We start from the raw sequence: 26,241 nt of genomic DNA on the forward strand, positions 1-26,241 counted from the left end.
AAAGAAATAGAAAACTCTTCAGAGAACTTTTTCAGCACTATTCACTACAGTAATTCACTAAGTGCAATGATATTTAAGGGCCTTGGATACTAACTGGCCTAGAGCTATAATTACAGTGGGCTGGACTTTTGATTTCAGATTCAAATTTCTAAAAAGTTAGAAATGCTTTGCTTAAGCCTGCAGAAGATAGAAGGGGTCTAAAGTAGATTTAAACAGTGATTTAATTCATTTGAGTATTATCACTGGTTTTCTAATTCTGTATACATGTTTGAATTTCTTTATGCCATTTGATTATGTTGAAACAGCTAATTTTTAAACATATATTTTACTTGTGATGTTAAAAATCAGATTAAATCATTAGAATGGAAACAATTTCTTTTCATATTTAACTCCTTATTGGGAATAATATTCTCACTTTAAGCTTATAGGTGAGATTGTACATAGAGCTTGTATTTTTCAGAAATGTAAGGAACATCTTTTGAAGGAAGCAATAAAAATTGAATACAAATGCAAAATAGAACATCAGTTACAACAAGCTTTGATTCTAAATTTCATTCAAGAAAATCACTGATTTGGAAATTACTGAGAATCTATGGCGTAGTTTGCCCATTTGCATCAACACTATAAATGGCAGTGCCTAAGTACTAGAATGTCATTGTTGTCAACTTTTTTGACCCCCCAGTTTAAAGAAAAATCTCAAGAAATGGCTACTATAATTGAAAAATTATATTTTGTAGCTATATGTCACAAATAGAAACAGAATACTGGGACCATGAAACAATACAATGATCAGTGAAAAAATGTTAAGTTCAGTGATTTTCTGAGATACTTTTAAAAGTAATTGAAATTTTTTTTTCCCTTTCTGAAACAAAATTTACACAGGAACACAGTAGTTAAATAATGGCTATCATTGCAAAAGGAGAATTGAGGGTCCAAAGCTTGGTTTCTTCCCTTGACTGTCAGGAAGCATTTAACAAGAGGCTTCCTGTGTGCTGTTTTGGATCTGTCAGGAACCCTCTGGCGCTTATTAATTCCTGAATATTCAAGAATTAAGAGGAGAGGCACGCCTTTCCCGGGGCTGAGGGGTCCAGGCACTTCTCATTACCGTGATAAGTACCCTCTTCCTTTTTATGAGCCATACGCTAAAAGGTGATTGTTTGCAACTCTCTCTTTGATAGGGATCCTCTTATGTTTTCTAAGTCTGGAATTTTAATCTTTATTTTTACTGAGAATAACCACCTTGTAAGACAGTATATATGTCCACGCCATGTTGATTAAACACCTTTGCTCCTTCAGAGCTTGGGTCCCCGTGTCTCTCTCTCTCTCTCTCTCTCTCTCTCTCTCTCTCTCTCTCTCTCTCTCTCTCTCTCTCTCTCACCCACTCGAGAGGGCACCTGGTGCCTACGTGCAGCAGCGCGAGCCCTAAGAATAGGACTCTATTGGCTTTCCGGGTAAACCAGGGGGTATCAGCCTCTTTCTCTCTTTTACTTTCTTATCGTCGACTCCGGACCACCAGGTTCCAGTCCATTAAAGGACCAACACCTGACCAGCTTTTTCTTCTCCCTGCCACTCACATTACCCCTACATGAAATTCTGGAGTTGGGTGGAATAATCTGACCACAGATGGGCCCAATGTTTTTGCATCATTTATTTACTTATTTATTTTTATATAAATGTATTTATACATACATGTTGGTATGTGTATATATGTGTGTGTATGTCATATATGTGATATATATATATATATGTGATTATTATATATATGTTGTATCAGTTCACTTCAGTTACTCAGCTGTGTCCGACTCTTTGCAACCCCAGGGACTACAGCACGCCAGGCCTCCCTGTCCATCACAAACTCCCAGAGCTTACTCAAACTCATGTCCATTGAGTCGGTGATGCCATCTAACCATCTCATCCTCTGCCATCCCCTTCTCCTCCCACCTTCAATCATTCCCAGCTTTAGGGTCTTTTCAGATGAGTCAATCCTTCCCATCAGGTGACCAAAGTATTGGAGTTTCAGCTTCAGCATCAGTCCTTCCAATACATATTCAGGACTGATTTCCTTTAGGATGGACTGGTCTGATCTCCTTGCAGTCCAAGGGAACCTCAAGAGTCTTCTCCAACACCACAGTTCAAAAGCATCAATTCTTGGGCGCTCAGCTTTCTTTGTAGTCCAACTCTCTCATCCATGCATGACCACTGGGAAAACCAAAGCTTTGACTAGACGGACCTTTGTTGGCAAAGTAATGTCTCTGCTTTTTAATACGTTGTCTAGGTTGGTCATAACTTTTCTTCCAAGGAGCTAGTGTCTTTTAATTTCATGGTTGCAAGTCTCTATCTGCAGTGATTTTGGAGCCCCAAAATAATAAAGTCTGACACTGTTTCCATTGTTTCCTCATCTATTTTCCATAAAGTGATGGGACCAGGTGCCGTGATCTTAGTTTTCTGAATGTTGAGCCTTAAGCCAACTTTTCACTTTCCGATCTTTCAGTTTCATCAAGAGGCTTTTTAGTTCTTCTTCACTTTTTGCCATAAGAGTGGTGTCATTTGCATATCTGAGGTTATTAATATTTCTCTCGGCAATCTTGATTCCAGCTCGTGCTGGAATATCTTGACATTAGGAAGGAAGGGGGAGCCAACCCCTAACTCTACTACCACTTCTAGATGAGGCCACCATTGTTTTCAGCCTGGACTTCTGATTCCATTCTTTATAACACTTTCTACACTAACCTTTTTGTAAATTGGAATCTGTTTAAAATTCTTTAAAGGTTTCCCTTTGCAGTGAGATTAAAATCCAAGTTGCTAACTTTGGATTTCAAATCTTTGGTGATCAGGTGTTTTTACATCTGTCATTTCCTTGTCTGATAGTGTCTTTTCTTTGCCTACTTCTGAAGAAAAGAAGACACACACACACACACACACACACTGTCATTTCCTTGTCTGATAGTGTCTTTTCTTTGCCTACTTCTGAAGAAAAGAAGACACACACACACACACACACACACACACACACACACACACACACACACACACACACACACACACACACTGTCATTTCCTTGTCTGATAGTGTCTTTTCTTTGCCTACTTCTGAAGAAAAGAAGACACACACACACACACACACACACACACACACACACACACACACACACACACACACACACACACACACACACACACACTGTCATTTCCTTGTCTGATAGTGTCTTTTCTTTGCCTACTTCTGAAGAAAAGAACACACACACACACACACAGAGTCTTTAAATACAAACTGCTTTCTTCCAGCTACTACACTAGGGTAAGTATTTTCATGCTAAAAATATATGATTCTCTTTGATAAAAATAAGAAATGTTAAGTTGTGTATCTTTAAAATTCATGATCTCATTTATACTCTCTTCCTCAACATAGATTCAACTGAAAAATCCAAGCTTGAAAAGCTTAGTTTATACTGCTACAATTGTCGGAAGAGATGCCTCTGACTTCTCCCTCTCCCAAGCAGGGAACACTGTGACAATTTCTGCAAAGTAAGTGTTTTTCTTTTTTTTTCTTTTAATTTTGCTTCATTGAATACATCAACCCTAGAGATTTAATGTGCATTATAATTACAAAAGAATGGCTTGGATTTATTTTTAATAGCTATGTATATGTAATGAAAAGATCACCATTGCTGGTATAGATAACTTATTTATATGTTAGTGAGATTTCTCAACAATTTTATGAAAACAGTTCTAACAATATAAAGGATCTGCTTTTTATGTATGTGTTTATTTTAGTTTATTTTGCATGCATATGGTCCACAGAAAATAACCCTTTTAAGTTCTTTATGTACTACAATTCTGTTTCCTATAGGAAATTGGAACCAGTGTGTGCTAAATATATATTTAATTGTTTCTAATTATAGAAGCACTATATGCTCACTGTGAAAAATTTAGAAACTATGAAAATATGAAGAAAAATAAAAGTAAAAGCTAGTAATTTTACCTCAAAGATACCCCCAGTGTTGTCATTTTTCTCTATCCCTTTATAATCATTGTATATCAATGTATGTTTTATACATACATACATCCACTCTCCCGCATTGTGGTGACAGTCTGAAAAGTCTCATTTTTACTTGATTCTATTCACGTGATGCTTGTTCAATGTTTCTACTACTAGTCCATTCCCAAAAATAAGGAACAAATGAAACCCTCAGAATAGTCTTAAGAAATTAAATGAGCATAATATATGACTCCTCTTGGATCAACAAATCCTAATTCAATAAGTGTTAATGATGGCAGATACTCTTATTATATTAATATAATACTAGGATGATGTGAGAATAGCTGTATCAGTACCACAGGGGTTGGCAAATATAATGACCACTAATGGACTTTAACCAGTCTTGAATTTTAGTCATTGCCTTTGTAGTCAATTATTTTTTCCTTGTGCAAAGCCACAGATTATAACTACTAATTATCCTTTTGGTTATCTTTTTGCTTTTTGAATATATATTAACCTGAATAATTTTCCCATTATAGTTGTTACTCTAGTGTGTTAAACACAGAAATAATTGGAAGTGGGAGCCAGTTATAATTGTATTAAAATGCAAAGAAATCCAGTTGCTATACTCTTGGCTGATGTCATTAGCCACTGTTAGTTTTCTTCAGTTGTTGCTCCATGCTAAAAGAGTATATAATTTATAAAATATGACTATTCATCATTGGGACACTATAAATCTAATCCCAGAATAAAGCCCCTTGTAAAAACATCCCACTCATCTTCCAAATTATACTTCTTATATATTTGTTATAAAATACAGTGTTAGTAATAGTAGTTCTTTTGGCCAATGTCAGAGTACAATTTGTCTTCCCTCAGTACTTTGATCGTTGAGATCTATTCTCTGCCCTTCAAACAGGATGCTAATAAGGGAACAGTGGTGGTGGTCTAGTCGCTAAGTCATGTCCGACTCTTGCAACCCCGTGGACTGTAGCCTGCCAGGCTCCTCTGTCCATGGGATTCTCCAGGCAAGAATAATGGAGTGGGTTGTCATACCCTTCTTCAAATAAGTGAATAATAAGTGATAATAAGTGGAAAGATTTAAGGTACCCACTCCACTCCACCCTTTGTTCTTTCATAAACCTAATAGCCTGTTCCAGTGTTTCAAAGCTCCCATTATGTGAAAATTCTTCCTAACAACCACACTAGACCTATGATGTTTTAGCTTAAGACCATATTTCTTTCTTTTTTTTTTTTTTGGCTGTGCTGTACAACTTATAGTATCCTCATTCCCTGACCAGGGATCAAACTTAGGTCACAGCAGTGAAATCACCACTGAACTGCTATGGAATTCCCAAGACTATATGTCTTGTTAGCTTAATTAGCTTTTATAGTTTTCATATAAATATGAATATAAATATGAAGCCTGTATGCTTCCATTGCTGAACATTTGTTACAGAAAACTATTAAAAAAAACAAAAATTACCTGGAATTCCATCTGATAAATGCATTTATTAGTTGATTTCTTTCTAGTATTTTTATATGAATATTATAGCATATGCATAATTAAATATTTACAAAATAAATCCATTGTAAATGTAAATGTTGAAGTACTTAATATCTGTTAAATATTTGCTATGTGCAAAACCTATATAATATACACTTTTAGTACCTTTTCATGTCTAATCATCCTGGCAACCATATTAGTATCCTCCTTTTACAAAAGAAGACATTGGGCATAGAGACATTAAATTATTTACCCAATTTTCCCTGTTATTAAATTGTGATTTAGAGATTCAAAACCAGCCAATCTAAACCCAGAGTTGGAAGTGAAGTGAAAGTGAAAGTCGCTCAGTCGTGTCCGACTCTTTGCGACCCCATGGACTATAGAGTCCATGGAATTCTCCAGGCCAGAATACTAGAGTGGGTAGCCTTTCCCTTCTCCAGGGGATCTTCCCAACCCAGGGACTGAATCCAGGTCTCCCGCATTGCAGGTGGATTCTTTACCAGCTAAGTCACAAGGGAAGACCAGAGTTGAGACTTTTTAACCAACACCTGTACATACTGTGTGTGTGTTTGTGTATAGCATATTCACACAAAGCCCTTGGCATTCAAAGAAAATATAACTTTATCTGTTTGTAAGAAATCCTACAGATCCATAACATATAATTGCATCAATATTTTAACCATATTTGACATGTACATATATTCTTGTTGTCAATTTCTTTTATCTTTTTAAATCAAAATTTAACTTGCACCTGCTTTAACAATTCAACTATGCAGGGAAGTTTAACGTGCAAAGAAGTCCTTCTCCCCTGATATTCCCATCTCTAGAGATGCACTTCTTGAGTGCCTACTTTTAAGTCTTTCAACTATGTCTAATTTTAATTCTTCCAATGGTTACCTCCATAAACATAAATAATATATATATTCTGCCAATATTTTTGTTTTATCAACCTCAGAAATAGTGTCTTGACATATGGCATAATATTGACATAATATTTGCTGATGTTGCTTACTTACCCCTCTAGATGTATCACCCTCCCACTAAACATCACTAGTTTTATCTTTTATTCATTACTGTTCCAAGAATAAAAATGTGTTTTGTAACTATTTCCTTTGTATACCATCAGTAGATACAAAGTATCTTTTGACTCCCTTTTAAGTTGAGGAAAATTAATAAATTCTAAAGAAATATGTAAAACCTTTCCATTAAGTGTATCACATTCTAGAACATGTTGCCTTTAGTTCTTATATGGGCTGATTGCTTTCCAGACCTACTGAAAAGTTTTCAGTATTGGACACTCTATATTTCTCTTTGGATATAAGCTAATATATTTCTCTTTCTTAGTGTACTCACTTCTTTACTTCCTTTATGAAACCATCTAAGAGAAAGTATAGGAGAGGTAAATTTGCCAAAATTTTGATTTTTAAGCATGTTTTTTGACTACCCTTACACTTGATTTATATTTTGCATCGTATGTTTTTCTAAGATGAAATCATTTTTCCTTATAGCTTGAGATAATTGTTCCACTTGCCTCATAGTATTCAGTTTTTGTGATACTGTAATTTCTACTATAATTCTGCTTTCCCACACCCCTGGACATTTTTAGGATCTTCCACTGTGTTCTGATATTGTTCCAGAATGAATCAAAAAGGGTCTTTTATTCACTTACTGGGAGCACAGTGAGTCCTTTAATTATGAGGGTTTTTTTTTTTTTAATAAACTTTGGTAAATTCTCTTCAGTTACTTTTCATCATTTTCTCTTCTCCATTTTCTCTGTTCTCATTTTCCAGCCTTTGGTTGTTGGATGCTGTTAACTGGATTCTCTGTATATCCTATCTCACCACTCATTTTTCAGCTCACTGTTATTTTCTCTCTTGATCAACATGCCTTCATTTCTAACTGTTTCCTTTAGGAGATAGATAAATAGGTAGGTAGATAGATAATTCCATATATATATACATATATAATAGATACCCAATGAAAAACAAAGTATTCTTACATATATATATATATATATATATATATAGCATCCCATTGTTAAATTGGAGTTACAATATCTTCATAAATGTCTCTGACTTTTACATTCTGACTTTTATGTTCTCATCTTTTGCCTATATTATTTTTATTTTCTTTGAGATCAGTAGGTATGTTTTTTTTTATCTTGGTCTCAGTGTTTCATGTTGAAGGATTTACTATAATGACTTGTGATACTTGTTTATTCATTTATATATAATAATATAGCAATAGAAAAGTAGATTGTGATTCTGTATATGGACAGGTTTGTCAATTGGCCAACTTCCTTTTAGGGTAAAAACAATTTTGCTTTCATGTCCAGTTGCCTGACATCATACACTGACCTTTGGAAGAATAGGGTTGTCTGAAACTCATTTTGCCCTCCATTTACATAGGTATTTCTGGAAATGGCTTCTCCATGAGTCTATAGGTAGCTTTGTTTCTTTTATTAGCCTCTATGCAGATTCTCATTTATGGTTTACTTCAACTAGTAGCTTAAAAAAAACTTTATTATAATCTTAATGAGATTTATCTTAGCGAGAGAGACACTGAATCTGAGTTTTGGATGCCAGTGTGGCCTAGAACCCTTTTATCATGTCATTTAACAATTAAATACTGGGCTTAAATAGTGACACATACAGATTTTATATCAAGCTTCATTTTTCTTATTTGGAAAATGAAGATCAGAATATTTGCCTATAGTGTTCAGTAATAAATGTAATTATATAAGGACAACACCTAGTACTGTAACTGGGACTTATAGGAAGCAGTCAGTAAGTATTTGCATCCCTCCTCTAAATTTGAAGTACTGTGATTCATAGATGAAAATGTATCAAAACTACTCACAGAGGCTTATAATCTGGCAGAGTGTCCCACAAGCAAATACATAATAAGGATGCAATTTGATAGTTGTTTTATTTGTCATGTATGTATAAAACTAGAGGAAAATGGGGGAAAATGAAGCACCTCCATGTTCTTAGGAAGGATTCCCAGAAAATGTAATGCTCAATTCTCAATGTATGTGAAAAACAGATATTCACTTCTGCAGATGCATTTCAGTTTGTAGGTTTCAATGCCATTTTTAGGTGTTTCTAAAAATAACTATTTAGCTAGATTAATTTCAAAGCTTTGGTTTTTACACAGTGGGTTCAGAAAATATTTTATTTAAAAAATCTGTAGGTTTATCATTATCATATATTACATAATTATCTATGTTGCACCACATCCTATCTTAGAATCTGTCTAAATCATGATTAATAATAGTTTTTTCTGCCAGTTGTGGATTTAAATTCTCTGAGATATGATTTATATAGAAAAGATTAAATGGCTATACCAGCATAGAAGCAAACATTTCTGCATCTAACTTGATGACTTTATTTAGCTATAATCAGAGTGACTGTCATAAAAGTGAAAGTATACTTTTAGAAAACCATTCTGTTTCTTTTTTTCCTCATTATTCTCATTGAGCCATCTGGGCACTGACATTGATGTGTCATATATTTATTCCCCATCTCTTCCAAAAGCCAAGTTGAAGTAGTTGATGAGGTACACGTAATATCAAGGAAATTTTTTTAAATGAGGGGGAGGCAATTGAAGGAAAAAGAAAATAAATGGTAAAACAATTAAGATAAAGTCCATAATTATGATACACATGTCTAGAGACCTAAGACGTATACCTGAAATGGACAACCAACTTGATTCTGAACTTTCTAACACACTTACAAAGGCTCTGGTTATTTACATTCTTAAATATGTCTACAGACTTTATAAAAGGAATATCTATACTCAAGAGAAGCTCAAAATCTTGATGGTTCTAAAACCAGCCATGGGCTTTGCAAAAAGTATACTATATTTTTAAATGTTTCATAAAACTTAAGTATAGTTCCATAAATTTATTTACTAAGTACATGTTATTTTGATTATGATTATTCTTTTATTTATTTATTTATTTTTGACTGTGCTGGGTCTTTGTTCTGGTGCATGAATTTTCTCTACTTATGGCAAGAAGGAGTTATGCTCTAAGTTGTGGTGCATAAACTTCTCATTGTGGTGGCTTCTTTTATTGAGGAGCACAAGCTCTAGGGTACATGGGCTTAGTAGTTGCAGCATGCAGACAGAGTTGCCCTGTGACATGTAGAATCTTAGTTCCCTGACCAGGGATTGAGCCTGCATTCCCTGTATTGCAAGGCGGATTGTTAACCACTGGACCACCATGGAAATCCCATAGATTATGGTCATTCTTGAACTCCTTTTTTTATCGTCTTCCATGGAGAGCCAATCCATTACCTAGTCTTACTGATTTTACACAATATATCTTAAATTTGGAATCCTTCCCTTTACCTACCTCTTTCAAGCTAATCTAATGTATTATCACCTTTAAAGAGTTGAACAGTTGAACAGTTCTATGAAGACCTATAAGACCTTTTAGAACTAACACCCAAAAAAGATGTCCTTTTCATTAGAGGGGACTGGAATGCAAAAGTAGGAAGTCAAGAAACACCTGAAGTAACAGGCAAATTTGGCCTTGGAGTACAGAATGAAGCAGGGCAAAGGCTAATAGAGTTTTGCCAAGAGAATGCACTGGTCACAGCAAACACCCTCTTCCAACAACACAAGAGAAGACTCTACACATGGACATAACTAGATGGCGAACACCAAAATCAGGTTGATTATATTCTTTGCAGCCAAAGATGGAGAAGGTCTATACACAGCAAAAACAAGACTGGGACCTGATTGTGGCTCGGATCATGAACTCCTTATTGCCAAAATCAGACTTAAATTGAAGAAAGTAGGGAAAACCACTAGACCATTCAGGTATGATCTTAATCAAATCCTTTATGATTATACAGTGGAAGTAAGAAATAGATTTAAGGGACTGGATCTCATAGACAAGAGTGCCTGATGAACTACAGACGGAAGTTCGTTACATTATACAGGAGACAGGGAGACAGACCATCCCCAAGAGAAAGAAATGCAAAAAAGTAAAATGGCTGTCTGAGGAGGCCTTGCAAATAGCTGTGAAAGAAATAGAAGCAAAAAGCAAAGGAGAAAAGGAAAGACATACTCATTTGAATGCAGAGTTCCAAAGAATAGCAAGGAGAGATAAGAAAGCTTTCCTCAGCGATCAATACAAAGAAATGGAGGAAAACAATAGAATTGGAAAGACTTGAGATCTCTTTAAGAAAATTAAAGATCCAGGGGAACATTTCATGCAAAGATGGGCTCAATAAAAAAAAAAAAAAAGATGGGCTCAATAAAGGACAGAAATAGTATGGACCTAAAAGAAGCAGAAGATATTAAGAAGAGGTGGCAAGAATGGCTGATTCATGTCAATGTATGACAAAAACCACTACAATATTGTAAAGTAATTAGCCTCCAACTAATAAAAATAAATGGAAAAAAAAGAATACACAGAAAAACTGTACAAAAAAGATCTTCATGACCCAGATGATCACGATGGTGTGATCACTCACCTAGAGCCAGACATTCTGGAATGTGAAGCCTTAGGAAGCATCAAGTGGACCTTAGGAAGCATCACTATGAACAAAGCTAGTGGAGGTGATGGAATTCCAGTTGAGCTATTTCAAATCCTAAAAGATGATGCTGTGAAAATACTGCACTCAATATGTCAGCAAATTTGGAAAACTCAGCAGTGCCCACAGGACTGGAAAAGGTCAGTTTTCATTCCAATCCCAAAGAAAAGCAATGCCAAAGAATGCTCAAACTACCGCACAATTGCACTCATCTCACACACTAGTAAAGTAATGCTCAAAATTCTCCAAGTCAGGCTTCAGCAATACGTGAACTTGAACTTCCAGATGTTCAAGCTAGTTTTAGAAAAGGCAGGGAACCAGAGATCAAATTGCCAACATCTGCTGGATCATTGAAAAAACAAGAGAGTTCCAGAGAAACATCTATTTCTGCTTTATTGATTATGCCAAAGCCTTTGACTGTGTGGCTCACAATAAACTGTGGAAAATTCTTCAAGAGATAGGAATACCAGACCACCTGACCTGCCTCTTGAGAAGCCTGTATGCAGGTCAGGAAGCAACCGTTAGAACTGGACATGGAACAACAGACTGGTTCCAAATAGGAAAAGGAGTATGTCAATGCTGTATATTGTCACCCTGCTTGTTTAACTTATATGCAGAGTACATCATGAGAAATGCTGGGCTGGAAGAAGCACAAGCTGGAATCAAGATTGCCGGGAGAAATATTAATAACCTCAGATATGCAGATAGCACCACCCTTATGGCACAAAGTGAAGAAGAACTAAAGAGCCTCTTGATGAAAGTGAAAGAGGAGAGTGAAAAAGTTGGCTTAAAGCTCAACATTCAGAAAACTAAGATCATGGCATCTGGTCCCATCACTTCATGGCAAATAGATGGGGAAACAGTGGAAACAATGGCTGACTCTGTTTTTGGGGACTCCAAAATCACTGCAGATGGTGATTCAGCCATGAAATTAAAAGGCGCTTACTTCTTGGAAGGAAAGTTATGACCAACCTAGATAGCATATTAAAAAGCAGAGATATTACTTTGCCAACAAAGCTCTGTCAAAGATAGACAGTCAAGGCTATCGTTTTTCCAGTGGTCATGTATGGATGTGAGAGTTGAACTATGAAGAAAGCTGAGCACTGAAGAATTGATGCTTTTGAACTGTGATGTTGGAGAAGACTCTTGAGAGTCCCTTGGATTGCAAGGAGATCCAACCAGTCCACCCTGAAGGAGATTGGTCCTGGGTGTTCATTGGAAGGACTGATGTTGAAGCTGAAACTCTTACTTTGGCCTAACACTTTGAAACTCTAATACTGATGCGAAGTGCTGACTCATTTGAAAAGACTCTGATGCTGGGAAAGATTGAGGGCAGGAGGAGAAGGGGATGACAGAGGATGAGATGGTTGCATGACATCACTGACTCAATGGACATGAGTTTGGGTAAACTCTGGGTGTTGGTGATGGACAGGGAGACCTGGCATGCTGCGGTTCTTGGGGTCGCAAAGAATCATACACGATTGAACAACTGAACTGAAATGATCACCTTTAAACTGGGCTACTACAATCGATTCCTAAAAGGATTATCTGCAGTCCATCCTTTATATTAGACTAGCAATAATGTTTTTAATGTAAGGTTAGTCGTGTTACTCTTTGGCTTAAAATATTCTAATAGCTTCCCGTCACCATAGGATATAGACTGAATATCTCAACATAGCCCATGTGGCCTTTCATGGCTGGCTCTTAACCACATCTTGTATCACTGACACCCTTGCTTTCTAAGCTTCAATACCACTGGTCTTTGATAAATTATTTAAAATCATTAAGAATTCATCATACTAGAGTGCTTGGGTGCCTTCTTTTGTCCCACGCAAATCCTACCTAACTCATTCTCATCCTCCATAGCCTACCTAACATATCACTTCCTCTAACCCTTCAGACTGTATCACACTCTCCATTATATGCCCTTATATCACCTAATAGCACATATATAGTTTGTTTTCACATTTATTTTATGATGATGTAATTAATGTCTGCCATGTTGTATAAAACAAAAGATCCAGGAGTTCAGGAATAGTGTGTTTTTTTTCCTAATTATCCCCCAAATCTAAAACAAAGTCTGGAACATCATATATTTTAATTGAATGTATGACTCTATCTAGTAATGAATTTTTGAATATCTAGAAAACTCCTAAATCACAGGTATCCTAATACAGAGTTTGAAAAACACCCAAAAAAAGATGTCAAGGTCAAGTATTCTTTCTTTTCAGTTAAATTTAAGTACATGAGCTTTTTATAATAGTGAGGAAAATGTCCTTTTCAGTAGTTGAGATTAGTTGTATTATATCTGAATAAAATTCTCCCATTCCTGCTAGTTCTGAGTTGTAATTTTCCCTAAAAATCAATTTTGAGAATATTTCAATTGATTTTGAAAGTCCTCCATTCACTTTACTCTATGCTGCACCCTCAGCTCCCCTATTCGACAAAGACTGGGGAAGTTAAGCCATAGTTTAATGCTGAGAGAAGCTATTGCCATTTCTGTTCCCAACTGTGTGTATCCTAAGGGAAAATGACAGCTGATAGTTTGTGCAAAGAATAACTGTGATATGATGTATAGTGCTAACTATGCTAAAAGTCAGAGAAAAAGCAAAGATAAAAGTCTCCAAGGTTTACCACCTACAGCTGTGGAAAGGTAAGGCGGAAAGATTCAGCCAGTAAAGATACATTGAGCCCATTTTTCATTCAGAGAGCTCATTACTTACATAGACAGTAAAAGCAAAAGTTACTAGAGGCACAGATCTCCATGCCCCTTATGCAGAGTGACGCCAAAACAAAGGGGGCCAGAAGACTGCATCATGCATGGGAGGACACCTGTTGCTGACAGTTTCATGCTGCAATTAAGCAGTTTTCTAGCCTGTAACTCTATGCTGTAGGGGGCTAGGCGGAGTCGATGGGAAACTGTCTGCTGACAGCCTCTCATGGAAGATAGGCAAATAAATGTTCTTGTCGCAGTTTTTCCTGAAACTCCATGCTCTCATGTTATGGGAGGATCACAGAACTTTCTGGCAACACTTATAGCCACTGCAGTTAAACTTTGCATCTGTGTGGCCTGTGTGGTCAATGCAAGATTGCCAGGGCGCCATGGCTTAGTCATTCCCCTAAAAGCTGGGAAATAAAGTTTCCAAGTCCACAGATTCTTCAACTGTTTTGCTATGGTTTAGACTAGAAAGTTGAAGATTAAAGGAGATAGGCATGTTTTCTTTATTCTTCCCTTTAATTAAGCTTGTCTTTCAAATAAAAGTCATGCTACTTATATGCTGTTATTTTGATTTGAGGTTTGAATTTTATTTTCAACCACAGTTTTAAGTATTTTTTTGAATGTCTTTCTCATTTTTTCCTCCATGTAATCAAAAGTCATTGATGTAACTAAAAACGTGCCTAACCAGTAGCCCAGAATGTCTTATAAAATTCACACAAAAAATGCATACATGATTTCCTGTGGCTAACTCTTAGAAAATCAAATACTCGGTAGATTATATATGCATTTGGAAGTTAACTTTAGGTTTTACAGACTGAATCAATATGTTTTGACTGACAGCAATAACTAGATTATAGGCTTTCTAAAATCCGCAACAATCTTTAATTTTACTGTAGAAGTGAGTATTTTGCTGGGTGTGTGTACTAGGTATATGATCTTCACTGAATAGATGCTTGTTGTCTTTTTTCATTACAATATTTTCTTTTATCTTTTGTTAAATAGAAACCAAATTACTATCACTCTGAAATTTACCAGTCGCTTCCTCCATCCTGCTGAAGCTTCACTGCTATTAATTTCAAGACCTAAGAAGGGAATAGGAGGTACTACGATGACTTTTGCTCTCAAGGGTGAAGTCCTCAACTTTAAAGCCATCGTAAGTAAATCTTACCTCTTTTATGATATATTTTTTGCTTCTCTTCTCAAGCCAAAAAGTGTTCCAAGTACAGCTGTTCTTCCAAGTTTTATCTCCTGGCAGCTCTTGTTCTTTGAGATCATGTGCATATGCAGACGCAGATGTGTACTTACTTATATTTGTGTAGTTTTTGGTTTCTGTATCTCTGATATTTTTGCTTTGATACTCTTTCTTTGGAAATAAGTCTCAATTTTATAATAGAAGTTGAAAGGACTTGTACTTTTAAAATTTTGGTTTTGTTTATTAATTTTGTATGCAATGTTTAAACATTGCTTTCCATTTATAGTTATTACAAATATTGGTTATATCCCCTTTATTGTACAATGCATCCCTGGACCCATCTTACACTCAAGAGTTTGTACCCCACCCCTACATTGCCCCTCTCCACTCTCATCACTGGTAACCATTAATTTGTTCTCTGTGAGGCTGTTTCTTTTTTTATTATATTCACTAGTTTGTTGCATTTTTTAGTTCTCACATATAAGTGATATCATGCAGTATTTGTCTCTTTCTGACTTAGTTCACTTAGCATAATGCCCTTAATGCCTTACCATAATACATCCTGCCGCTGCTAAGTTGCTTCAGTTGTGTCCAACTCTTTGCAACCGTATGAACCGTAGCCTGCCAGGTCCTCTTTCCATGGTATTCTCCAGGCAGGAATATTGGAGCGGTTGCCATGCCCTCCTCCATGGGATCTTCCCTACCCAAGGATCAAACTTGCATCTCTTGTATCTTCTGCATTGGCAATTGGGTTCATTACCACTAGCACCACCTGCAAAGCCCAAGTACATCCATGTTGCTGCAAATGGCAAAATATATATATATATATATATATATATGTGGCTTCACAGGTGGTGCTAGTAATAAAGAATCTACCTGCCAATGCAGGAGACACAAGAGACGTGGGTTCGATCTCTGGGTTGGGAAAATCATCTGGAGAAGGAAGTGGCCAGCCACTCCAGTATTTTTGCTTGAAAAATCCCATGGACAGAGGAACCTGCTATGCTACAGTCCATGGGGTCTCAAAGACTTGAACATGACTAAGCAACTGAGCACACATACACTGGCACAGATATAAATAAATAAATGTATATATATATATATATATATATATATATATATATATATATATATGTATACACACACACACACATACACACACACACGGCTATACCCCACGTCTTCATTATCCATTCATCTGTTGATGGACACTTAGGTTGCTTCCATATCTTGGCAATTATAAATAATGCTTCTATGAAAGTTGGGGTGCATGTATTTATTCAAATTAGTATCTTCATTTTCTTTGTATATATACCCAGAGTGGAACAGCTGGATCACATGGTAGTTCTATTTTTAGTTTTTGAGAAACCTCCATACTGTTTTCCACAGTGACTGTGGTAATTTACCTTCCCACCAATAGTAAAAGGGTTCCCTTTCCTCCACATCCTCGCCAGCATTTGTTATTTGTGTTCTTTTTGATAATGGCCATTCTGACAGATGCTAGATGATATCTCATTGTGGTTTTGATATGCGTTTCTCTTATGATTAGCATCTTCTCATGTGCCTGTTGGTCATCTGCATTTTGAAAAGACTTGTATTGAGTACTGTTTTAAGGTTGTCTTTTTAGGATTATATTTGTGCTTTATATTAAGGAGTCATTCACTATGTGTATAGCAATTTACATGACCTTCTGCCATGGAGACTTGTGATTTAAGTTAAAGCACTCCCAGGGCCTATGTCTGTTTTTTGTTTGAATTAAGGTTTGGTGATTTACACAGCAGAGAAAATGTTTCTGTTTCTGATAGGAACATTTATCAATTTATCTTTAGGGTGCTCTGGAGAAAATCCATTACAAAGATAGTGCTAAGACCAACATTTAGTGAGAGGTGATGATGTTCCAGTCTGAGCTCTAAAGTGTTGCTACCTCAAAGGATGGGGGAGAAGGATTTTTAAATCTCTGTGAAATAGTTGTGATATTATGATGATTGACTTGTGTAGCCATTAGTTTGTCTAAATATTATTTTCTACCATGGCTGTATGGCAAAGAAGTAAATTTATGTTGCCAGATTTTCATATGGATTATGAAGAACCATAGGTGTGCAGTGGCTTGAGTGGGAGGTAAAGAGAATGACTCTAGAAGGCCACTTTGTGTGAGGAGAGCATTAAGACGCTCACCTGGACAGAATGTCAATAAGGACACCCGGGACAGAAAGCACATGTTTGACTGTCACTGAGATGCTATTGTGATCTTCTGATTTCCTCCTGAATTCTTACATTTCCCAACCCTCTCACACAAATTCTCTGGAAAAAAAAAAACAAAAACATTGCTTTGCCACGTGTGTTTAAGAGACGTGGATGGATGGTGTTAGCCTGTCGTTATCATGGCTCTGGGGCAGAAAAGCTGACACTTGGACCTTATATGATCTCTGTTTACTTCTCCATTTGGCCACTCATGGTCTTAGACATCAGGAAATAATTGGATAATAATGGAGGAATAAGGTAAGATCCTGATTAGTCTAGAAGTGTGGAATTCCTGAAAACTTTTCTTTCATGGAAGTCTTGAGTAATTTGAGTTTAAGTTTTATATTTGTGCTTTTATTACAGTAAAAATATATCAGTACAGCCACTGCATTAGAAACATAGGCATGCCACAGTCACACACATTCCAACACAGATAACACAGATACTCTTGCACTCACACACCAGTGTGCACATGTGCACACACACCTGCCTCTTCTTTATGTCATGTGTATTCAGTGTGTGTGTGTGTGTGTGTGTGTATATATATATATATGTGTGTATATATATATATATATATATATATATATATGATGGGTTAATTTGCAAATGTAAAATCATGCTCAGTCATGAACAAAATGAATTTTAAGGAAATAAATTTGGGAGACAGTATTGTGACAAATCATTCAGTTGTTAGCATAGTACTATGGATTGGTGATGAGGTAAAAATCTGTTTTTTTTTTCCCACTCAGATTTTGGCAGTATAATGTTTATATAAATTAATATCTCTGAAATGTTTAAATGGACAGATTTTTAGATGCTTTAAGCCTATATTTTATAGTTGAGGATATTCTTTTTTGTTATTATCATATAGTATGTTTTATTTCTTTTTCCCTTAGGCAGCTATAAAATGCAAATCCCCATGTTATACATGGCAAGAAATTACTGTGAAAGTTAAAAATCCCTTCCAAGCTTCTGGGGACTTCAAGTAAGTTATTGTTTTGATGTAAATTTATTGCAATTAGCCATATCCAGTCTTAAGGGAAGTTATGTAGTTGTCTTAAATGTGAACTGTTTTGAGGAGAAATTTTGCATATTTATATTACTGTAAATTTATAAGCATCAGCAGATAAAATAGAACAAATAATGAAGGTAAATCAGTTTTCCTTGAAATGCTGTTTCATCTCTACAATGCTAATGCTGATTGTGTCAAATTTATTAAATTTGCCAATAAGCTTTATCTTCATTGAAATGTATAGTTCTTTCAGTTTCTTAAAATTTATAATTAATAGACTTTTAAACTTATAATTTCTTCCTATCTGTTAATTTCCAAAAGTGAAATGTTGATTCAAGCAGAAAATTTATTTTCACCTAAAGCATCATGATTAATTAAAACTGCACAGCAAATGTTCATTTGTACATCTTTAGATTTAACAACAACAATAACAACAAAATATATTTGGAACAAAAAGACAATAAAATGCTTAAGTTTTATTTAAGGTCCCAAATAGAAAATATCTTTCTATAGATTTACATGTTGAGGGAGGAGACGGATAATTGTACCTTATTGTTGTTCAGTTGCTAATTCATGTCCCACTCTTCTGTGACCCCATAGACTGTAGCCAGCCAGGCTCCCCTGACCATGGGATTTCCCAGGCAAGAATACTGGAATGGGTTGCCATTTCCTTCATCAGGGAATCTTCCCGTCCCAGGGATTAAACCAGTGTTTCATGCATTGGCCGGTGGATTCTTTATCACTGAGCTATCTGGAAAGCCCTTAATGAAACCTTGTGCTGCGCTTGGTCACTCAGTCGTGGTCGACTCTTTGTGACCCCATGGACTGTAGCCCGCCAGGCTCCTCTGTCCATGGGGATTCTCCAGGCAAGAATACTGGAGTGGGTTGCTGTGCCCTCCTCCATACCTTACATACTGCTTAAATTATGAACTCTCTTTCTACCAACTTTAAAAGTCAGATTCTTACAACAATACTTGTGTTGCTTGGAAATTGTATGTATGCTTCTCATATTAGTATTTGGTAATTTTCAGTTTTTAAATTACTATATGTCTGGGCTTTTGGTAATTTCTTATTAGCAATATCATTTATTGTCGACAAAACAAAAATTCTTTTGTTAAAACAGTTATTGGTGAATTTATGATTCCCATATTCAGTGAGGGAGAATTTTATTTACTGTAATTTTATTAAAGTGTTATATCAGAATGTAAGGAACAAAAAATATCAGAATATATGGCATTAATCCAGTATTAAAATATACTCTTAAATGAACCAAATGACTGACTGCAGTTCTTCAGAGAAAATCAAGATCAATATGTTAACTTTTATTCTATTGGTAGAATTGAAAGAAAATCTCAAAGTTCCTGGCATTGGTAGAATATTATAATTGTATGTTTCTCTAAAAATAATAATATGTCATTGTTATTTTATGATTTGCGTGCGTGCATGTGTGCTACATCACTTCAGTCATGTCCTACTCTTTGGGACCCCATGGACTGTAGCCTGCCAGGCTCCTCTGTCCATGTGATTCTCTAGGCAAAACTACTAGGAGTGGGTAGCCATGCCCTCCTCCACGGAATTTTCCTCTCCCAGGGATCAAACCTGTGGCTCCTACATTGTAGGCAGAATGTTTACCACTGAGCCATCAGGGAAGCCAATTTTATGATTTATCTCAGATGTAATTAAAATTGTTACTTCTTGTGAGGAATACATGGTTTGGTAGAGGACAAGATTATTTGTTGGAGACTTTTGACTCCTTCATCTCTTATGTGAATGTGGCCCTCAAACTTAGGTAATAGGCATATAATCATGAAAATTTAAAGCCACTCACGAAATCTGTAAAATCAATATTTTATGGTAAACATATATTACTTTTAAAGATAAAATGCAATAAAAGGGAATGAGAGGAAATTTAATGTCAGATAATTGACATAAACTACTTTAATGTTATAAACAATAAAACAAGTGACAGAGTTTTTCATATTGCTTATAAAAATGATCCGAATTTTATTATGAATACTCTCATATTAAATGTATTTTCAAATAAAATTTAAAATTTCAGAAAATTTTCCAAAAAATTGTATGCAGCACAGTGACCAGATTTGATCCTACTTTATCAAATTTAGCAACACTTTTAACAAAAAAGGTGACCCAGTCTAAATTTAAACATTTATTTTTTATTGACATATGCTTGATATACAATATTATATATTCAGAAATGCAGTATACTGATTCACAATTTTTAAAGGTAATTCTCCATTCATAGTTATTATAAAATATTGGCTCTATTCTCTGTGCTGTAAAACATATACTTATAGCTTACTTATACATGCTAGTTTACATTTCTTAATCCCCTATCCAGTGTAGATTTAACAGAGATAGAATTAGCTCTCACACCTCTGTGTACCAGATTTCAAATTCCTCTTTGGCAGAATACAAGTATTTCACACTGTATAATGCTTTTTTTACATGTTGTAAAGTTTGGTTTACTAGTATTTGGTTAAAGATCTTGCATGTATAACCACAAGATTTACTTTCTTTTCTTGTGATGTGTTTATCTGTTTTTTATATCACCAATAATAGCTTTAGAGAAAGATTTGGGAAGTGGTCCTTTCCATTCTATTTTTGGGGAGAATTTGTGAAGGATTGGTAAATGTTTGCTAGAATTCACAACTGAAGCCATCTGTCTCTGAGCTTTGCTTTGTGGGAACTTCAGTTTATTACTAATTCCATCTCTTTAATTGTTATGGCTTAATCAGATTTTCTGTTTCTTCTTGAATCGGTTTGGTCGTTCGTGCCACTCTAGGAGTTTGTACATTTCTTCTAAATTATCTAAGTTGTTGGCATGGAATTTTACATAGTATTCCCTTATAATCCTTGTTTTTTCTTTTTTTTTTTCTGCAAAAGCAGTTGTGATGGCCCTTCTTCCATACCTTATTTTAGTAATTTGATTTTTCTCTCCTTTATTCTTGATCAGTGTAGGTAAAGATTTGTTCATTTTCTTGATATTTTCAAAGACGCTTCTCTTAGTTTCTTTGATATTTTCTATTATTTTTCTTTATTTGAAGTATTTGTGGTATAATTGATATGCAGAAAACTGCACATTTAAAGTATATAATTTGATGAGTTTGGATGTATGCATGTACCGTGTTGCTACCACAACAATTAAAGCAATAAGCATACCCCTCACTTCCAAAAGTTTCCTTGTATTCCTTTTTTCTTTTCTATGTTAAGAATTCTTAACATGAGAATTGCAGTCTTAACAAATGTTTTAGATAGAGCACAATACCACGTTGTTAGGTCTTCCCTGGTGGCTCAGTGGTAAAGAATCCACCACCTGCCAGTGTAGGAGATGCAGGTTTGGGAAGATCCCCTGGAGGAGGAAATGGCTATTCACTCTAGTATTCTAGCCTGGAAAATCCCATGGACAGAGGAGCCTGGTGGGCTACAGTCCATAGGGTCACAAAGAGCTGGACACAACTGAAGTGACTTAGCACACAGGCATGTGTGATTAATGATGTTAAGCATCTTTTCATGTGCCTTTGGCCATCTGTATGTCTTCTTTGGAAAGTGTGTATCAGGTCTTCTGCCCAGTTTTTAATCAGATTGTTTCTTTGCTACAGAGTTGTGTGAGATTGTTATATTTTGGATATTAGCTCCTTATCAGATAATTGATTTGCAAATATTTTCTCCCATTCAGAAGGTTGCCTTTATATTTTGTTGATGGTTTCCTTTGCTGTGCAGAAGCTTTATATTTTAATGTAGTCCCACTTCTTTATTTTTGCTTTTGTTGCTTTTACTTTTGGTGTCAAGACTCAAAATAGCACTAAGACCTATATCAAGGAGTTTACATAAGCATGTGTTTTCTTCTAGGAGTTCTATGGTTTTAGGTCTTATGTTCTGATATTTAATCTATTTTTGAGTAATTTTTGTGTATGGTATAAAATAGTGGTCTAGTTTCATTCTTTCACATGTGGTTGATTAGTTTTCCAAGCACCACATACTAAAACTGTCCTTACCCTCTTGTATATTTTTGGCTGCTTTGTTGTAAATTAATTCACCATGTATGTGTGGATTTATTTCTCAGCTCTCTATTCTGTTCCATTGATCTAAGTGTCTGTTTTTGTGCAAATATCATACTGTTTTAATTGCTATAGCTTGATATTATTTGAGATCAGAAAGTGTGACACTTCCAGCTGTGTTCACTCATCTCATTTTTCTGATGTTTTTTCTTTTCTTTTTTCCTCACTTTCAGCTTATTTCATTAAACATTTATTGGTGCATTTAATTGTGTACCATATATGTATCTGATTGTTTATTTTTCTTTATTCATTTTTCTCTGTTTTTCAGACTGCATAATCTCTGTCAGTCTTGAAATTTGTTAATTCTTCTTTTTCCTACCAATTCAAATCTCCTGAGCCCCTCTAGTGATTTTTTAAATCTATTATTGTAGTTTAAAAATCCAGAATTTCCGTTTGGTTCTTTTTTATTAATTTCATCATCATGCTTTCCTTTACTTCTTTAGTCATAGTTTCCTTAGCTTTTTAAGACATTTACAATGGGTATTTTGAGTTAGTTTTCTGTTAAATATGATAGCTGATCACTCTATTAAGCAGCTTTTCTTTCATACCTCTTTTATTGTTTCTTTGCTTGTTTCATAATTGTTATGTTGGAAACTGGACATTTTTGAAAATACATTGAATTCTGGTCTCATCTCCCACATGGTTTTTAATGTTGTTTGCTTGTTTAATTTTTTACTACCTGGCTGGCTTATTTTAGAGATGTTTACTCCTCCTTCCACTCAAAAAAATGCCCCACATACATAGTGTGAACCTTCTAATATTGTTTCTAGGGGATACAGTCTTGAATATGGCCACAATCACTCTTGGATAAAGGTGGTTTTGGCATAGCTTTCTTTGACTGTGTCTTTCTGTGTCCACACTTAGCTATTAAGTTTACCTGATTTGCATTCTGTGGAAGGCATAAATTGCTCCTCAGACTAATTCAATCAAAGCCAGCTCCTTTGCAATAATAGTCCCTTAGGTCAGTGTTTGAGATTTATTCTGTCTCCACAAGGGCTCCTCTCGGTTGTCTCTTTCCCCAGTTTTCTCCAACATACTAGCAGGGTTCCTCCTAATTGCCTTTCACCACAACTGTACTAGTTTTAAGAGCACCCTTGGGTTAATCTTCACTTGTTTTCGAAAATGAAATCAGGTCCTTTGTGAAGAGATTAAGAGCTATATGTCTTAAGGTCAGCTTCTCCCTCTAGGTAAAATTTCTGAGCCATGACTGTGTTGGTAGAAAGGGGGGCAATGGTAAACTTTCTTGAAGTAACACCCCCATATTAGGACCTGAATGCTAGGTAGGGTGGGGGAAAGTAGTTTCGGGTCTTACTGGTTTGCTTCTCCCAGCATGGAACCACCACTTTGTAAGCTAGGGCAATGGTGATTTCACACCCATTCACACCCATGCCGAGCTTGTGGTCCATGATTGGGTACTGGGTGGAAGAAGGAAGCCCCTCAGCTCCTCTCAGCTGCATTTGCCTGAACATAGCCTCAGCAACATGTACGTGGGGCAGGATGAGAAATGTTGATGTCATACATCTCTCAGAAAGATGGTTCTCCCCCTGGGAGCTAGGAAACTAATGTGTCCTCTGTTCCTAGTTGTACTAGTCTGGAGTAGTTTCTTTCTTAATTGGGTGGGGAAGAAGCAAGAAGTGAGTAGTCTTGGTTCAAATGCCACAGACTACATCTTCTCTTTTTTGTTGATTGATTTATTAATTTTGGCTGTGCTGGGTCTTCGCTGCTTCGTTGTGTGGGCTTTCTCTAGTTGCGGTGAGTGGGGGCTGCTGTCTTGTTGTGGTATGTGGGCGTCTTATCGTCTTATTGCAGTGGCTTCTCTTGTTGCAGAGCATGGGCTCTAGGGCATGTCAGCTTCAGTAGTTGTGATGCAGGGCCTTAGTTGCCCAGAGGCATGTGGAATCTTCCTGGACAAGGGATTGAACTCTTGTCCCCTGCATTAGTAGGTAGATTCTTTACCACCGGACCACTGGACTTCTTTACCATGTAGGGAAGTCCTACATCTTCTCTTCCTGAATTTAGTAATTACTATTGAATAGATTGTTGGTTTTTTTTTAATTGGCTGTATGCCTTTAAGATCATTTCCAGAGAGTTTAAATAGTTGGTTTTTATATTTGAACTCATTTTGCTGCGAAGTGATCCTTGGAGCTCTCATGCTGTCATGCTGAGAGCAGTGTTTGCTCTAAGTTTGGTTTTGTCTGTTAATAATATAGCCACTCCAATTCTCTTTTTGTTACTGTTTACATAGTATTTTATTCTTCTTCTTTTGTTCCCAATCTGGTTGTGACTTTGAACCAATGTTTGTCTTTTCTCTAGTCTATTTTTTTTCCCATTTTGTCTATCTCTGCCTTTTGATTAGAGTGTTAATCCCATTACATTTAATATAATCTCTGACACAGTACAGTTTAGTGTGCCTTTAAAAATTTCATTTCTCTTACTATATGTTTTCTAAAATTTTTCTCCATAGTCATCCTGAAGATTATAATTAGCATCTTAATTTAAACAGTCTAGTTCATATTGACACCAACTTAATTTTACTGTAACTTAGAAATTTTGCTTCAGTGTAATCTCCTTTTCCTAGCCTCTTGTTAGTGCTATTATTGTTATACTCATTACATCTTTACAGGTCATAAGCCCATAAAACAGTTTTATATTTTTTGTCTGATACTGTTTTATTTTAAATCAGAAAGGACAACAAAAAGGGTACATTGCAAGTGAAGTACATTTAGAATTGGTTTTATAGAGTTGCCTGTGCAGTTAACTTAATGTATGCTTTTTATTTCATCATGTGGTTTAAGTTCATTTCTAGTATCCTTTTACTTTAGCCTAAGGGAATTCTGGTAGTATTTTTTGTAGGGTAGGTCTGTTAGCAATGAATTCTTTCATTTTTTAATTTGGTAATATTTTAATTTCTCCTTAATTTCTGAAGGATAGCTTTTCTGTATATAGTATACCTTATTGATAATCGTTCAGCATGCTGTATACATCATCCCATTGCATTTTGTTCTTTAAGTTTTAAATGGGAATTTAATTCTTAATCTTATTGAGGAGCAGCATAGGTGTCGAGTCAGTTGTCTTCTGCTCCTTATTGTGTCTTGGCCTCTCAATGACTTGACTCTTATTGTCTAGTTATGGATCACCTTGAATTTATCCTGCACAGAATATTTTGTACTTCTTAGATGTCTAAATTAATATTTTCATCAAATTTTGAAAGTTTTCATCATTTACTTCTTCACATTTTCTGTCTGCCTCTTTTTTTTTCTCTTGTCTTTTGGGATTCTGATTAGGCTTAAGTTTGGCTGTGTGATGGTGTCCCATGGTTCTCTGAGGATCTGTTAATTTTCCTTCATTCTTTTTTCTTTCTATTGTTTAAAAGTAATCATTTTACTTGACCTGTCTTCAAGTGTACTGGTTCTTTTGTCACCTCAAACCTGCAGCTGAGTCCCTCTACTGATTTTTTACTTCAGATATTGTACTTTCTAAGTCCAGAATTTATAATTAGTTCTTTTGTATAATTTCTCTGTACTGATATTTTTTACTTGGGGAGACGTAATTATCTCTGTCACTAGAGAAGAGAATGGCAAAAGAACAAACTCTGGAGAATTCTTAAAGAGATGGGAATACCAGACCACCTTACCTGGCTCCTGAGAGATCTGTATGCAAGTCAAGAAGCAAGAGTTAGAACCGGACATGGAACAATGGACTGGTTCCAAATTGGGAAAGGAGTACGTCAAGGCTGTTTAGTGTCACCTTGTTTATTTCACTTACATGCCAGGCTGGATGAATCAGTTGCAATCAAGATTGCGGGGAGTAACATCATCAACTTCAGATATGCAGATAATATCTCTCTGAGGGCAAAAAGTGAAGAAGAACTAAAGAGCCTCTTGATGAGGGTGAAAATGGAAAGTCAAAAAGCTGGCTTAAAACTCAACATTAAAAAAACTAAGATCATGGCATCCAGTCCCATAACTT

General features: G+C 35.7%; 1 protein-coding gene across 1 annotated transcript in view; it reads left to right on the forward strand.

Moving 5' to 3' along the window:
* CFAP47 (cilia and flagella associated protein 47) overlaps positions 1 to 26,241 on the forward strand; it is a 490,506-nt gene that overhangs the window by 223,744 nt on the left and 240,521 nt on the right. Inside the window, exons 37-39 of the mRNA XM_065916701.1 lie at positions 3,410 to 3,525; positions 14,751 to 14,901; positions 18,078 to 18,166. Coding sequence (XP_065772773.1) covers positions 3,410 to 3,525; positions 14,751 to 14,901; positions 18,078 to 18,166 — 356 coding nt within the window. The remainder of the gene's footprint in view (positions 1 to 3,409; positions 3,526 to 14,750; positions 14,902 to 18,077; positions 18,167 to 26,241) is intronic.

This window comes from Muntiacus reevesi, chromosome X (genome assembly GCF_963930625.1).
Source record: "Muntiacus reevesi chromosome X, mMunRee1.1, whole genome shotgun sequence".
In the NCBI taxonomy this organism is placed as follows: domain Eukaryota; kingdom Metazoa; phylum Chordata; class Mammalia; order Artiodactyla; family Cervidae; genus Muntiacus; species Muntiacus reevesi.